The 15,953-nt window shown below is 38.5% G+C and overlaps 1 protein-coding gene across 4 annotated transcripts in view; it reads right to left on the bottom strand.

Annotated features, from left to right (window-relative positions):
- The window catches only part of KIAA0586 (KIAA0586 ortholog), a 70,522-nt gene that overhangs the window by 46,595 nt on the left and 7,974 nt on the right, over positions 1–15,953 (bottom strand). For all 4 annotated transcript variants that reach the window (XM_071426190.1, XM_071426188.1, XM_071426189.1 and 1 more), the window contains exons 9-19: positions 15,721–15,841; positions 14,636–14,768; positions 13,226–13,267; positions 11,638–11,864; positions 10,664–10,736; positions 10,020–10,277; positions 9,670–9,844; positions 3,829–4,017; positions 2,725–2,912; positions 1,456–1,560; positions 167–247 (exon numbers count right to left, since the gene is read on the bottom strand). In XM_071426190.1, the coding sequence (XP_071282291.1) occupies positions 167–247; positions 1,456–1,560; positions 2,725–2,912; positions 3,829–4,017; positions 9,670–9,844; positions 10,020–10,277; positions 10,664–10,736; positions 11,638–11,864; positions 13,226–13,267; positions 14,636–14,768; positions 15,721–15,841 (1,592 nt within the window). The remainder of the gene's footprint in view (positions 1–166; positions 248–1,455; positions 1,561–2,724; positions 2,913–3,828; positions 4,018–9,669; positions 9,845–10,019; positions 10,278–10,663; positions 10,737–11,637; positions 11,865–13,225; positions 13,268–14,635; positions 14,769–15,720; positions 15,842–15,953) is intronic.

Genomic DNA, 15,953 nt, shown 5'->3' with positions numbered 1-15,953 from the left:
ATCCTCTATAACACTGTAAACAGTTCAGTATTGCTCACAAAGTGTACTTTTAAAGCTGCTAGGAAAGCAAAATAGTTCCTTTACATTGTGTTTCCAGTTTTGACAGAATAATATAAAACAAATATAAAAACAATAAAAGGAAAAGACACCTTTGCAATGGGGTTACCTGTGTGACATCAGTAACATCAGTGAAGTTAGCTCCTGGAAGCTTTGTGTCCTCCTCCTCACTGTGCATTTCTTCTGGAGTCTTACAAAGACAGATTGCAGTTGTTAGGTATTTCATCTTGGGGGGGTGGAAATGCATTAGCAGAAAACCTTCATGACAAGAATCAATTGAATCACACCCTCCACTATCCCAGAGTGCTCCAAGCCCTGTCCAACCCAGCCTGGAACACTTCCAGGATCCAGGGGCAGCCACAGCTTCTGTGCCAGGGCCTCAGCGGCCTCACAATCAAAGATTTCTTCCCAATATCCCACCTAAACCCACCCTCTGTCAGTTTGAAACCATTCCCCCTTGTCCCTATTCCTGTGCCAGGGCCTCAGCAGCCTCACAATCAAAGATTTCTTCCCAATATCCCACCTAAACCCACCCTCTGTCAGTTTGAAACCATTCCCCCTTGTCCCTACTCCTGTAAATAGTCTCTCTCTTTCTTGTAGGGTCCCCTTCAGGTACTGGGAGGCTGCAATGAGGTCACCCCAAAGCCTTTTCCTCTCCAGGCTGAAAAATCCCAATTCTCTCAGCCTTTCTTCATAGGAGAGGAGCTCCATCTCTCACTTGCTAGGATGGAGTGATAGAATTTTCAATACAAATCACTATTTTTGGCCACAATCTCTGTCTGATTCAGTGAATACCTGGATCACAGGACTCTGGAGGACCTAACTCCTGAAATCAGGAAAATGGAATGTACAATAACTACACAAAAATAATCCCCAAGCCTTCACACCCTCTGTCCTTATCACTCAGCACACAGCAGAGCTGCACAAACCCTTCCTTGCTGCTCAGATCAAGATTAAAAACACTTCTGAAAAGCTGTAGGGAAAGAGAATAGAGTGGCCACTGCAACACCCCAGGCTGCTGGGCTCAGTGCCCACACCACTGAGCACTCCAGAAGAGCCAAGCAGCAGAGGGAGGGATGAGGAACATCCTCAGAGCACTGAAGCCAGTAAAAACAAGACAGGCATGGGCCAACAGGGATCATAATTCTTTACAGGACACAGGAACGTTGTTTTTCTTAGAGTTTTACCATGGTGATCATTTAATCTTGGCAGAAGAGTGTCTTTCTACAATTTTTCATTTTCTTAAACAAATACCTTGTACTATAAATTCTTCAGAGGAATTACTCCATTTTTCCTAGAACTGTCTCATTTCTCTAACTAAAGAAAGACAATGAGAACTTTGCAGCAATTTAACATATTCTCCTTTTGAGTAAGTTGGAATTCCCAGACAATCAGTACCTGTATTACAGCATTGACAGGAGGGAGCAGAGGCTCAGAGCTTGGAGGAACAGGACTTACAGTCCTGGTACTAGAAACACTGTCAATATCAACATTTGGTAACACCTAGGACAGGAAAAAAAAAAGCATCAATATAAAAGTATATATATTAGCTTGGCTATTATCATTGAACTTTCTACATTGTTTTTCTTCCACCTGTTTCTGAACAACTAAAATTCAGTGCTCTCCTTTTCTCATGCCTGTATCTGATATCAACTTGGTTCTGAAAATCAAATTACAGTAATGTCACAAACTAACACCAGAAATAGTCACCTCTTCTCTTGCAGTACCTGATTTCTCCTGTTCTCTAATTCCCTGACACTTTGTCTTGCATAGAACAGAAGGGGAGTGTAGCTGTAATAATTATCTAAAATAGTCAGAGCAGAGGTGTGTTGGACCTGCAATCAGTTTAGAAGATTAAAATATAGTTTTTAATCAAGGCATGTCCATTACAGAACTAAAATGTGTTCTATTTCTGCAAAGAACAAAGATTTCAATGCTTCATTCCTTTGGGAAAAGAAAAATCACCTTAAATATTTAAGAAGTGGGTGAAATAACAGCAAAATGCAGGTGGGTGGGATGAAGTGACACAGCAAGGGAACAAAGCACAGAACACCCTACCTGTGTTTAACTCTGAGTTCCATGAATCATTTGTGTCTGAAAGGTGTGTGGGGGAGTGGGTGCAGTCTCAACAATTGGAATCCAAAACAATGAACATGGAAGAAACATTCACTTCCTTGACAACAGACTCGTGTGAAAAATGAAAACAAACCCCAGCCCACGAGGTAAAGACTGCAAGGGTTGATTAATCAGGAGTGAAACCCTTGGGGTGACAATCATGCTTGAAACACAAATCTCAAAGGCCAAAGCAATCATCCAAGAAAACTGACATTTATATTTATACTTTTTTTTTATTCCAAGTTTGTTCTGGCTCAAAAATCTCTTTAAAAAAAATAAAGAAAATGTGACAAAAAATTTATAAATTCCCTGCATAGGCGACTTAGGGAAGAAATAGTTTTCTGTTTTGGCCAAATAATAAAGATAATTGTTAAAATATGAATAAATATATTACTATAGCATGAGAACTGCTTGATCCCTCCATTCCATATTTTTCTAATTCTTATTGGAAACCATCTACTGATGTCCAGCTGTGTTACTGATGGATCAGGCTGCCTATAGATAGCACTCATTCAAATAAACAAACAAATCATCATCACTGGTGACATGTACCTGCACAGAGAGCTGAGGTGGCTCCTTTTTCTCTGATCTCATCTCTATCACAGCTATATTTGTTTTTTTTACCTCGGCTGGAGGCTTTGGTGGCACTGGAGGAAGGGAGGTTGTAACTGTGACAGGGTGTGGTTTATCTATGATTACTCCAGCAGGCTGCACTGATGTGTTGCTGCTTTGGGTTTGACCTAAAGACAGTTGAAAAACAATTAAAACTTCATATATCCATCTCCAAAGGCAGTAAATTAATAAATTTAATAATTAAATTATTAAATTAGTAAATTAATTAATTAAAATTATATTCTGCGTGTTTCTAGATTCTGTGTGCAATTACAGAGCAATTAAAAAGCCCCCTATTAACATTAACTAAACTACAGTAATTCACCAGCTAATTTTAAGCTTTCCTAGCAGAAATTGTCAACTCAACACTAGCTGTTTTTAAAATTATTCATTTTTCTTGACTCTGGTGACACCTACTGCTGAAAACAAGAATTGTGTTTGCCATTCAAAAACTACAGACCATCACACCCCAAGGTCTATTACACTTGGTGTAACAACCCACAAATTTTTGTCTGAAACAGCCTTTAAAAAAAATAATTACCTTATTTCAATGCCTATATAATACTAACCCTTCTCAAAACAAGCCCTGTATAAAGGTTCTATTGAAAGCCTAAAAATCCAGAAGTCATGAGAAGGAATTTACTGTGCTTGGCACAGTCCTACTGAAATTGTTGGGCTGAAGTCATTGCAAAAGTTGAAGCCAAGGGTGAGTGATTCAGTTCCTGCTTTGGATACCAAACTGAAAGCAAGAACATGAAGCCTAAAAGCAAAATGAATCAAATCAGGTACAGCTAAACAAGCAATTGCTCTGTCAAGACATCCAGCATGGAGGGTGAGGAAAACCAGAACATTTTCAACTGATCCCTCAGATTTCCTATGAGAAGGGCAGGTACAAATCTCATGGAATGGTTTGGGCTGGAAGAGATCCTAGAGATCATCTAATCCTAAGCCCCAGACCACTGACTTAAGAAGATAAAAGTTATATTGCCATGACACAGCAGTGATTAACCTGCACAGAATCTACTCCAGGTTATTTTCTCCTACCTAGAGGAATAGCCATGGGGATGAGGTGGCCTTCCAGGGGACCAGAGGCAGCAGGGACATCCTGTCTGGGGCTGAAGAGGTACTGGCTCTGCTGGGCAGGGGCCAACACAGGATTCTTCTTCCTGGGGCTGCTGATGACCTTCTGTGTGTGAAAACAGGTCTGGGTCCTTGCTGACTTCACCTTTGTGCCTGAAACAAGAGCACACAAACTGGAAAGGTCACAAAGCATGTCCAAACCCAGTGACAGCACTCTATGAATAAATATATTTTTTCATATATTTATTCTATTCAACATTCTATGAGTAAATCTATTTTTTCACTGAGCCAAGCCTTCCTACTGAATCCACTGCAAATTTTTTTGCTGTGGGATGGAGGGAATGAGGGAGGGAGTCCCAAAGGGCAGAAGCTGAAAGTGCTATAGGTAGATGATAGATAGATGTCTTGGTGTGGGCAGCAATGAAGGAGTTAAAACTGCAATTTTAAGTTGAATCTAGCAGATAAGGCCACAGAAACACAAAAAGGACCAAAGAACAGCAGTAAGTTGGAATGAAATGTGTGATTTAACAGCTAAGAAGAAATCCATGATTTAAGTTTGAAATTTGGAACTGAATGTGTGATTTAGAAGCTAAGAAGAATTTAGGTTTGAAATGCAGCCACAAAAGTGACAGGTAGTCAGAGGAACAGGTATAATCTGTAAATTCCTGCTTTAACAACTCAGTGCTACTGCAAAATCAAGCCACAGCCAAAACCCAAAAGTCCTGACTTCTGTCATCAAGTAAATGCTGATTTTTTTGTCACAACTTTTCAGCCAGAAGTAATTTATATGTAAAAATGTCTTAAACAAAGAGCAGAGGAAAGCATTTATTGCAATGTGCATCTGTCACCATACAGTCATGCAAGGTCTTACTCAACTTACAGCAAACAATGGATATTATAAGGAAATTATTAACTTTAATACAAATGGATAAAACTGCCTGAAAATTCCCCCCAAAAAGGTGTCAACAATTGTCAATCAGGCAGAATTGCTTCTACTGTTATTTTGTAGGTGTTAGGATAATGAATTTGGAAAGAAACATGGTGATAACCAACTCCATGCCTTTATCACAGCCAAAAAAATGTCATTTTACTCCTCTGTTGTCTCTAATAACCACCTCCCTGTACCTGCAGCCAGTTAACATGTGGCAACAAGCACTTCTCAGCTCTGTTCACATTTAAGAGCCTCCTAATTAATTGAAGAATGGAAGTCAATGATTATAAGATATAGGGATAATAAAGATGGATAATGTGACTTTTGTCAGATGCAGACAAGCAGATAAGGCAGCTCACTCATAAAGTGGTATTTTTGTACAGACAGATTATGGGTTGTAAGCCTGGAAACAAGGAGAAGTCAGAACTCCTCAGTGAGAAAACACAGGTCAGAGAGAAGCATCTCTAGAAAAGGGTTTGTGGTGGGTAAGTAATGGAATGAGAAATCACAACAAAATGCTCTGGTCAACAGGATAAATGTGACCCCCAGATGTCTCAGCAGAGTGCCTGAGATGGAGCAGGAGAAGCCTTCCATAGATGATAACATCCACAGATGATAGCACTGCATTCAGCACTGATTCTGTACCCTTGCAAATATTAAAATAGATTAGACATTAACAGGCACTCTTCACTTTTTAAGGAAAAGTCACCTGGAAAGTGAAGTAGCTGGAAACTGAAGCCAAAACCTCACTACAAATCAGATAATAAATCTGAAATGTCCTGTTTGCTTTTGAAGCACAAGGTGTTTTATCATGGGAAGAAGCAGATTTTCTTCTGTTTTGAAATAATGAGCTTGTGCCCTTCTGCAAAGCACAGGTTAGCCAAAAAAACTCTTCTGCAGTCAGACAAATGGCTGGACTCTGTAACATAAATAGATACAGTTCAGAGGCTTGTGATTTAGAAGAGGTCATACCACATGATCTAACAGTCCCCCTTGGCCTTGAACTTTTGAGTAAAAGCAGAAATTGGCAGAGTATCTGTAATGCTGCCAACTTGTAAAAACAAGGGTTTCTCAGTGAGAATGATTAAGTACTGTATACACACAGCACCTCATTTTAATTGCTTGCAACTTTTCATTTTTCCTTGCAAAGTTTATTTGCACTGGGCAGAAACTACACATTTAATTAAACTTAGCTTTAAAAAAACAGTGTTTTACATGTATTTATCAGTTCATATTATGCAAGAAAATAATTCCAGGGTTTTTTTTAAAAATGATCTCTTACTCATAAAAGTGCTAGTTGAATTTTTTTTTCCTAACTTCCCATAAGAAACTAAGCATTAGTCACCATAGTTTATTTGCAAAGAAAATGGTTGAGAGTTATAAAATGACTGAAAAGAGACTGTCCAGATGGCCATTTCAGTCTTAAATAAACATCCTTATTCTAACACTAATTTAAAACAAGCTCAGTGCACTGCTCTAACAAAATAAAGTCATTTAATGAGTCTGGAGTTTTCAGCCAATCAAACCCAAGGCCAAAGATTTCCAACCTTTTGAAGCCTTTATCACCTGGTACATCGAGGCCAGGAAGGGAATCTGTGGGTGCAGATCTGTGAAGGGAAGAACTCACCATGCCTAATGTGAAAAAAGATTTGTTTATTTCCTTCTTTGTTTGTTTTTTTAAAGAACCTGGTGCTTTGAAGTGCTCATTCAACCTTGATGCATTTTATTTACACTCCTCCTACAGAGGAGCACAGAACTGTTCCTGATTTTATTATTTATACTTTGCTTTGCCACAACAGCTCCTTCCAGAACAGCAGCCCCCAAAATGATTGAACTGTTTTGTCTTTGTGAAACCCATGTGAAACACCAGGGATTATTTTTCCATTTTATTGGCATGGTAAGGAAAGGACAAAAATGAAGCAGTTTGATCAACAGTCTTACCAAGAGGCAAAGATAAATAATGCCAGTATCAAACAAACCTCAGTCTCAGTTAAAATCAGAAAGTTTGGGAATAGGACACACTCAATGGAATGATGCTCCTTTACACAACATGCAAAAAAATTCCATTTTTCCCTCAGATAAGCACACAAGGAGGTGTCTTATTTTATTTACTGTCAGGATAGAGATAAGACCATAACTTCCCATAACTCCAGCCTGATGTTAAATAGAGAAACAAATTTTATGGTGGCTTTACTGTTGCAAACTGATGCTTTTCTCTGCAGCATGACTTCATGGCTTGGAAGGGAAGCACTCTGGGAAAAGGCTATCCAGAGTTCACTCTGTGTTCTCCAGCAAAGAGCTTTGAAGCTGTTTGTCACACACAGGAGTTCTGCAAGATTGAAGGCAGCATTGATCCAGGTTTCCCTTTCATTTCTATTTGCACCCAAGAGAAAAAAGCTGAAGCACAGGAGCAGCTGATTCCAACTGCACAGAACCTTTCATTTCACTGGCACCACTGAATTTCAACTGGTGGTTTCAAATGATCAAATGACCTATTTGTTATAATTAGATTGAAGGGGGACACTCTTTTCTGCCACTTTACAAGATATTGTTTCTGGAATGATGAAATTGGCTTTCCTGGAAAGGTTATGACCTTCTGTAAAGGACAAGAGCCCAATAAATAGAGAAGAAAATTCATTTAGGACTCAGCAAAAGCAGAACTGCTGATTAAATATTTTTAAAGATGTGCCTGTTCTCAATCCAAATCTTAGTGGTCACTGTGTCACTGTTATTACTACCCTAAGTGCTTACTAGCACACATTTCACCCAAGAAGATCTATACAGAATAAATTAAATTATGGGTGTACAGCACAGCCAATAGTCAAAACCAGTGTTATATCATGCTTCAAGTGATACAGTATTTTTCACCAAAGAAAAGACATCCAAAAGAGGGCAAACAAAACACCTAAGTCACAAGGCTGGCAGTTTTCATGTGAGCTTTTAAAAATCTGGTGAGTTTTGAAAAGTTTTCTAGGTTTTTGCCAGCACTATAACCCACCTTTTCCAGGAGGGTGCTGAGAATTGTGAATATTTTCTACCAATAACACTTTCTCTTCACAGATCAAAACTGGGCTCCAGTTGTGTAAGGAAAGTGCCCTAAAGACCAGGTCAGGCCAAACAAGAGATCCTTGCACAATTTGAGGATTCTCCACTGTGGATGTACATCATAACCACAGAATCACAGAAGGGTTTGGGCTGGAAGGAACCTTCAGGACCAACCAGTTCCAAACCCCTGCCATGGGTGAGGACACCTCCCACTAAACCAGGTTACTCAAGAATATTAAAATAAATAAATAAAATTTAAAAATAAAAACAATAAAAATAATAACAGTAATAATAATAGTAGTAATAATAATATTAATAATAATATTAATAATAATAAAATCCCCAGCCTCAAACCCCAGCACTGCCTGTCTTCAGAAACACAGCTATGTTTTACACCATCCATTGCAATGGCCTAAAGCCATGATTCCTTCAAGTGACTGGCTGCCTTCTGATGTTCATCTCTCATATTTCACACAGAATGTAATGTTTTGACAGCTGTAATAAAAACCCAGGCAGCATTTTCAAACATGGCATTTAAGACTGCATCAAGAGTATTTTCCCTGCATGGGTAGCAACAGCCTCAGTGCAAGAAGCATGGAGGGAGCCAGTTAATATTTTTCCATGGATGCACATCCTATTAACTCCATTGTGCCCACCACCACCTTAATCCCCTCTTCCTCTTAAGCCTCTCTCCCATCTCCACACTTTCCCTTCATTATTATCTTTTTTCATGTCATTTCTCCCCAGTAAAATGATCCACATTGGTTTTTTTTTAATACCAGTTAAAGATTATTCTCAATTTTTGCATTAAGAATCAGGTAAGTTTTGAAAATAAAACAGATCCAATTAAAACATTACTAACTCTAGATGAAGTTTATCTACACTGACCTGTGTCAGATATCATATAGTCTCCCTTTGGAATTATTCTTACACATTTTTAATAGGTTAGAAAATTAGGACCCTCTTATCCTAACACTTTGCCAACAAAAATAATGAATAGAATTCATTATTAATCAACTAATAACCTTTATCAATTAAATAACCTTAACAAGCTATCACAGAAAGGATTTCTACTCATAACTCTATCTGGAAGAAGAAAAAGGAGTCACTTGCACTTAGTGAACTTAACCAATGATTCTGATTACATCTTTCACTATTTTCATCTTCACAGCCACATATTTAATTCTTCATATTTCAATTGATGAATTAGAAACAGGAAATTAAATATCAGACTTCCTTCAGTTTTCAAGTCTCAGTACATTTCTGAACTCTGAATGAATTAAATATGTAAATGAAGAATCACTGGATAAACCTGACACAAAAAATACATCTCCCAGTGACATTTATCAAAAATTAAGTTTCTTTTTCCACACACTTGCTTGTGATTAATTTTAGCAATTCAGCTCATTAAATCTTGTACAACAATAAATACATACTAATACACTTATCATATTTAGAAATAAGTATTTATTTGACAATCTAAAATAGGTGAGACACATTAAGCAAAGTTGAAAAACTTCTGATATTTTTTAGTTTTGAAAAGAGGATCTTAAACAGAAATAAACTATTTCAAATGAACAGAACCTACAACAACCATGTAGTCCAACTGCCTGACCACTTCAGGGCTGGCCAAAAGTTAAATTAAAGGCATTTTCCAAATGCCTCTTAAGCCCTGACCAACCTGAGGCAGTGACCACCTCTCTGAAAAGCCTCTTCAATATAAAGCATAAGCTTTATATTGAAGAGCAGATGAACTAAAATCAACAGATTCATTTCCACAAGGGAAAAACAGGGAAGGAAAGCCTTGTTCCCATCAAAGAATCACTTACCTCTAACAGTCTCTATCAGCTTGGGTCTGGCCAGTTTAGATTTGGGAGAGGGAGAGTTGAATCTCAGGTAGGGTCCTTTTTTGAGCGTGCTCCGGCGCCCATGGTAAATGGGTTTGCCATAAACCTGAGACAGATAATCTTCATTTTGCACCAGTGCAGTTCCACCTACAGCTCCCTGATGGACACCAAAAAGGGAAAAAAAAATTAGTTTACAATTCTTTTTTTATGGAAATTGGAGCAGGACAGAGCTATCACTTTCATTTTGAATTACTACACCTGCACACACCATTTTTCATGTCAATGCTGAACAGTTTTTGCCCAGAAAAGAAACCAACTACTTGGCAACTCACATCTGCCTTTCTTTCTTTGCTTTGCACATTTTCAGAAAAGTAAGTTTTAAACTTCTGTTTCCTTGTGTTATCTTCCACCTGCTTCTGCAGTGGCTGGGCTGGAGGTGAAAGCTTTTTTGTCAAGCCTCCTTGGATGTTCTCAGTTTTCTCTTTAGTTTCTTTCTTGGTCTTCACAGCCCTGAGGTTTTGGGCTCTCTTGTTCCATGGGGCTTTTTGATCGCATTTCCCTTGTTCTGAATCACTTCTTGCCATTTCAGCCTAAATAGAAAACATAAATGTAATAAATAGAGATTTTTGTCTTCAAGGCTATCAGCAGAGTGTGTGGATAACTCTGAAACTCTGAGAAAGGGCCTGTTTTTCATGTTAGCCAGCAAGTGAGACCAGGGATTTTCATTACACAACTACAGTTTTAAAACAGGTAAATATTTTATTATTCATTTATTTATTTATTCATTCATTTTATTGTTATTTATTTGTTATATTTATTTTACTATATATTTTGCATGCGAGCAATAATAGGCAGATTTCTCCTGTTTTCAAGAGGTGAGTAAATCACTTTACTGTGGACATGAAAGAACAAGGCAAGGTGGAAAATCACAAAAACCTGAACTCACAACAATTGGAACTCATTTTCCCAGCCCCACCTGGATTTCCTCACTGATTGCCTTGATCCACTCATCCACAGTCCTTCGGATACGAATCTCCTCCAGGACATCTCTGAAACAAAAGAAAGAAACAATTTAGGTTAGAGCTTCTCAAATTGCACAGATTTGTTCCTGGGAAAGTAGTCAGCTTTAAATGCTCTAAAAACAGAAGTTGAGAACACAGACAGTGAGATTCTGCACCTCTACACTCCCCAGAAGGCACCAGTGCCAACCCCAAATCTCTTCCTGTATGGTGCCACCTGCAAACCCCACTCTCTGCTGGTAAATACTGACATAATCACAAATAGTTTAGGAGTAAGAGGCTGCCATGTGTCATTTCCTACTTTGATCACAACTGAAAAAAACAAGAAAACAAAAATATTCCAACTTAACAAAAAAGCAATGACAAATTACTACATCCTCTAAAAGATAATGAGGGCAGGTAACATGCCTCAAAAAAAAAACCCTTATACATAGAGAATAACTACCTTCCTCAGGAAAATGCAAGTTTAGATTGTATTTTAACAGAAAATTTCCATTATGATTTTAATAGAAAATTTCCATTATGATACTCCAAGCAGGAGTATTTAACACAACTAACAAAGCAAAAGTTTAAAAGCCAAAGATCTGTTGTGAGGTGATTAAATTCTGTAAATTTACAGGCTTATGAAGCCTCTTCTGCTCTGAATAATTAAATTAGGCTTCAATTTTCTTTTTTAATGCAAAGTTGGTATGGAAACAGTTAAATGCCCAGGCAGCAGAGCAGTTTGTCCAGCTGATAAAGCCTCAGAAATCAGATTTTGGCACCTGACAAAAATCAGTTCACATCACAAGCGTTGAAAAACATCTGAATTTCAAGAATCAGACAATGATTGCTAGGAAGAGTCAATAAATCCTTTTTGCAGAGCACAAGTTCTTCAATGGCCAGATTTGGAAACATCAATGTCACAAAGCACTGAATTGCAGGGTCTGACCTGTTTGTAGTCAAGGAGTTACTGAAAGCATACATGGCATCTCCATCTTTTGCATGAGTAACAGCTTCCAGATTCTCCTCAAGGACTTTTTTATTGTTCTGCACTCCTCTCAAAACCCTTTCAGCATCTGTCAGGATAGACCTTGGCACTTGGACATTTTGAAGGATGGATGGTTTGCTGACTGGATGATGTTCAGGAGGATCAGGTGTAACAGGAGGATTTTTTGTCTAAAATTGAAACAGAACCTCTAGTTTTTAATCAGAGATTGTAATTTCCTTTAATCTGTTATCACATCAATGGCATCATATGAAATCCTGCCCATGTGCACTATCAGCAACTTCAATTACTCAAGGACTTTCATTATGTTGCAAATATATTTTGAGAAGTGAAAGACATCCAAAAGATCTTATATGGAAAATGATGGGAAGTATGAGAGGCAATGCTAATGAGGCTAATAAGCATGTGAAAAGATGGCAATTAGATACATGAAGTATCACAAGCAAATCTCTCCACGGAACAGTAATTAAATATAATTAAGAGCCTAATAAAAGCCCAAGTCCTCTAAATATATGCACTTGTTTGGCATCAATCTACCCCCAAGAAACACCAAGCAATACTTTTAAGTTTTAACAAAATAAATCCCTCAGCAGCCCCTTGATCCCCTTTCACTCATTTTCACTTTTCAGAAGGAACAATGAAGCCTCTCACTTAGCAGAGCCCTTTTCCAGAGATAAAAATCGAGCATAAATTAGCTGCTAAGTCCAAAAGAAAGGGACACAAACACAGCAAACAAGTTCTCACATTCATTCTCACACTCCTGAGGAAAAACCCAGGGGCCCATGAAAACTTCATCAAACAGTAAAAATATTTCAAAGTGATAAATGTACATTAAAAAAACACCTCAAACCGAAACTAAAATGCCCAGACTGTGAAAACATCAACTGAATGCACAGAAAAAAGAAAATCTCACAGATCACAATTCAGTTTTGGCTTTAAGGCTACTTTTTTGTCAAATCAGAATTAAACAAGTTTATGTTCGAGCAGATGTACTGCCACAATGCCATAACAAAACAGGAATCAACACCCTGATCCCATGACCTTGGTTTTGGCCTGGTGAGGAAAAGACAATATACCAAATTATTTATCAATTTTGTAAAGGCTTTCATTTTGTAATGAAATTTTTGGACAAAAACTAACTGAGTAAGACAGATAAAATCTGTGAGAAAAGGTAAGAAACAGATCCATGATAAACTGTAAAATGATGTAGACTTAGTGAGACCCAGATCATGAAATGGTAACTGGATCTGTTCAATCTGTAAAAAATGCAGGCAGCAGCAGCCCCCACTGTGCCAGTGTGACACAGCAGCTTCCTGCCTGACATTATCCCCTCAAGGGGTTTGCTAGGACTGAGCCAGGCAGGAGGAATGTGATCTGTGCAAGAGCAATCCTTTAACAAACATCCCGGGGTGCCACAGGCAGGCAGTGATATTTCACTGCAAACACACTCAGAACTGCTTCAGCATTAGAGCATTTCATAGAAAACCCAAAAACCACAAAAGAAACACACAGAAAAATTTCAATTTCATACCTTAATGAGATCAGTCATGTCAGTTTTCCATGAACTTGCTTCCTAAAAAGACAGAAGAAGAGCTGTTGAAACTTGAAGGTAAATCCATAGGAGACACTGCATCAGTTTCTCTGGCCACAACGAATTCCCTGGGTTAGAGCACCACCTTCTGTCCTCAGCTAATTCACACCTTTGCTTTGTGACAGATTGGGTTCTCATTTACCCAAAAATGTATCATTTTATCACTCTACAAACCTCCCAGTGATAAGGAGTCAGTGGCTAAGTGTTTAACTGACCCAACTCTCCGTTTGCTAAGTCATTACATCTCTGTCTTTCTATTGATCTTTTTCATAAGAGAGATTTCAAATAATTTCTGTAACTGTGTCCTTCTCCCATTCTTTATCCCATCTCATCTTGTTCTGTTGCCTGTATTGAGGTATATTACTTGTTTAAATTTTCAGCAATAGTGGGAAGAAAATATCTGCAACCTCAGTGACACCTGTTTCCATTCCTAGTAAGAATAGTTAAATGTAAAATCCACAAAGTGTTACAAAATCTGTAAAAAATACATCAGCTATGCTATATGACAGATGAAGCTGCATTTTCCACAGATATAGCAACAAAAACCAGACAGGTAATACAAAATATTTTTAAGGGAAATATGCAAGTTGAAACTTCCAACCACAGAAATGAACCAGCAGAATCAAAGTTATTACATTTCAAGCCAATTCACAGAGGTGAATTTTCACTTCTTTTCTCCTTTCTCACTGTGTATATTGACAAGGACAGAAAGAACCACAAAATGACAGGTGGAGCCAGGAATGGCACCAGGTTAAGAGATAAAAGCCTCAATTGTGAAAAGCTCCATGTTGCCAGCACAGAAACAGATCTTGCACCCCAAAGGTACAAAATCACTAGCACAAGAAACAGCACAAGGATTCTATGCCAGGAAATTCCTTGGAAAAAGCATTCAATGCATAAAAAAAAAGGTGGCAAAATGAGAAAGGAAATGTTTAAATCAGCCCTAAAGCTGACTGGAGATAAATGGAATAATAAATGTTCTTTCTCGAATGGGAAAATTATATCAGCTCTGTAGCTCTGCAGAGAACAGGCACTGAAAATATCCAAAACCTTTAAATAAACAAATAAACAAACTTTTTTTTTCTCTTTCTGTCCCTCCCTCTCTCTCTCACCTATTTTATGTCTGGGACAATGGCAGCCAGAATCCATTGCACACCCAGAGCATTATCCAGGCTCAAAGCTCTTCCACACACAGAGACTCCAATATTTCAATTAATTGTAAACAGATGTAAAACTTTTTACAGGTGTAGAAGAGCAACACTTTTACTGATATCAGACCTCTATGGTTTTCTCCACATTTTTTACTCCCCTTCTTCAAACCCCTGCTCATTGTGATTAGATTGACTTTACCTGCAGAATGTTGTGCATTTCTCTTCTCAACTTGCCAAGATCTTGAAGTAGATCATCTGCTTTTTGCACTGTTTTCTCAATTGAGTTGTACCTTTCAAAGGAGGGAATTAAGACTGCAGGCAAAGCTTTGTGCCTAAGGGGAGAAACACTCCTGGTTACACCTCTCATGGCTCCTGAGGCGGCCCAAGAAAAGATTCAACTGTGAAACCAAGCAGGAATTTACAGTGCAAGTACCAAACTTTCAGATAAACTGGAACTTGCTTTGGCATCTGAAGTTACAGAGGTTATTGGGTTTTTTACCCAGTTGTTTACCACTTAACACCTTCAGCCCAATCCTTTTATTTTCAATACTGAAATTACATCTAATAGAGCAACACTTAAACTTAGGTTATCATTCCATTTGAAGCAATTAACATTTTTGTGCACACTGTTCTAAATTAGTGCATATGAGAAGTTTCTCACTGTATTAGTGAAATTACAACTTTACATTATTGCCTGGGGGAAATATGCTTCAGACTGCATGGCTAAGAACATTTTTTCACCCATTTTAAAGCTTAGGAATTGTTAGGTGGATGCTGCTCCTGCAAAACACTCCAAGTGCAACCTGCTGACCTCTGAGAAAGGTGTTGTGAGCTGTCCTTAGCAACAGCCTTCATCTGCCTGCAGTTTAACAGGAACCACAAAATCCTGGAACTTTACAGCTGGAAGGGACCCACAAGGATCAGAATCCAGCTCCTGGCCCTGCACAGACACCCCAACAATGCCACTCTGTCCTGGGGACATTGTCCAAACTCTGAACTCTATCAAGCCTGGGGCTGTGCCCATTCCCTGGGAGCCTGGGCAGTGCCAGCACCCTCTGGGGGAAGAACCTTTCCTGAAATCCAACCTAAACCCACCCTGGCACAGCTCCAGCCGTTCCCTCAGGTCCTGCCAAAAGTAATGCAAAAATAGAAATATTCCAGCACAGCTGTGCCAGACTGCAGAACCACACCAGGGACTGTTACACCATCAGGGTCTAATGCACCTCTCTCAGTTTCACTGAAACAGAAACTCCCCCTCAGCTTTGGATTGTTGTGTTTGTCCACCTGTCTCTCTCAGCATGCCTGCTCCTTTCATTGCTATTTAATGCTGTCTTCTTGGAATATTCAATTTGCTTTGTTGGTGTTTCTTGAGAATTCAAAACGTGTTCCAGACCTTTCCCTTCACCTACAATGAAGTGAAATGAAACAGAAAAAAAAGAAAGTTAAGTTAGTTCAATATATTTCATATTTTCTTTTCTAGGTATTTCACCAAGGAGAGTAAAATATTTTTAGATTTA

Source organism: Agelaius tricolor, unplaced genomic scaffold, assembly GCF_023055355.1.
Source record: "Agelaius tricolor isolate 1412-34295 unplaced genomic scaffold, bAgeTri1.0.p SCAF_5, whole genome shotgun sequence".
Classification (NCBI taxonomy): domain Eukaryota; kingdom Metazoa; phylum Chordata; class Aves; order Passeriformes; family Icteridae; genus Agelaius; species Agelaius tricolor.
Note: the sequence above shows the minus strand (reverse complement) of the source record. Positions and strands in the feature narration are given on the sequence as shown.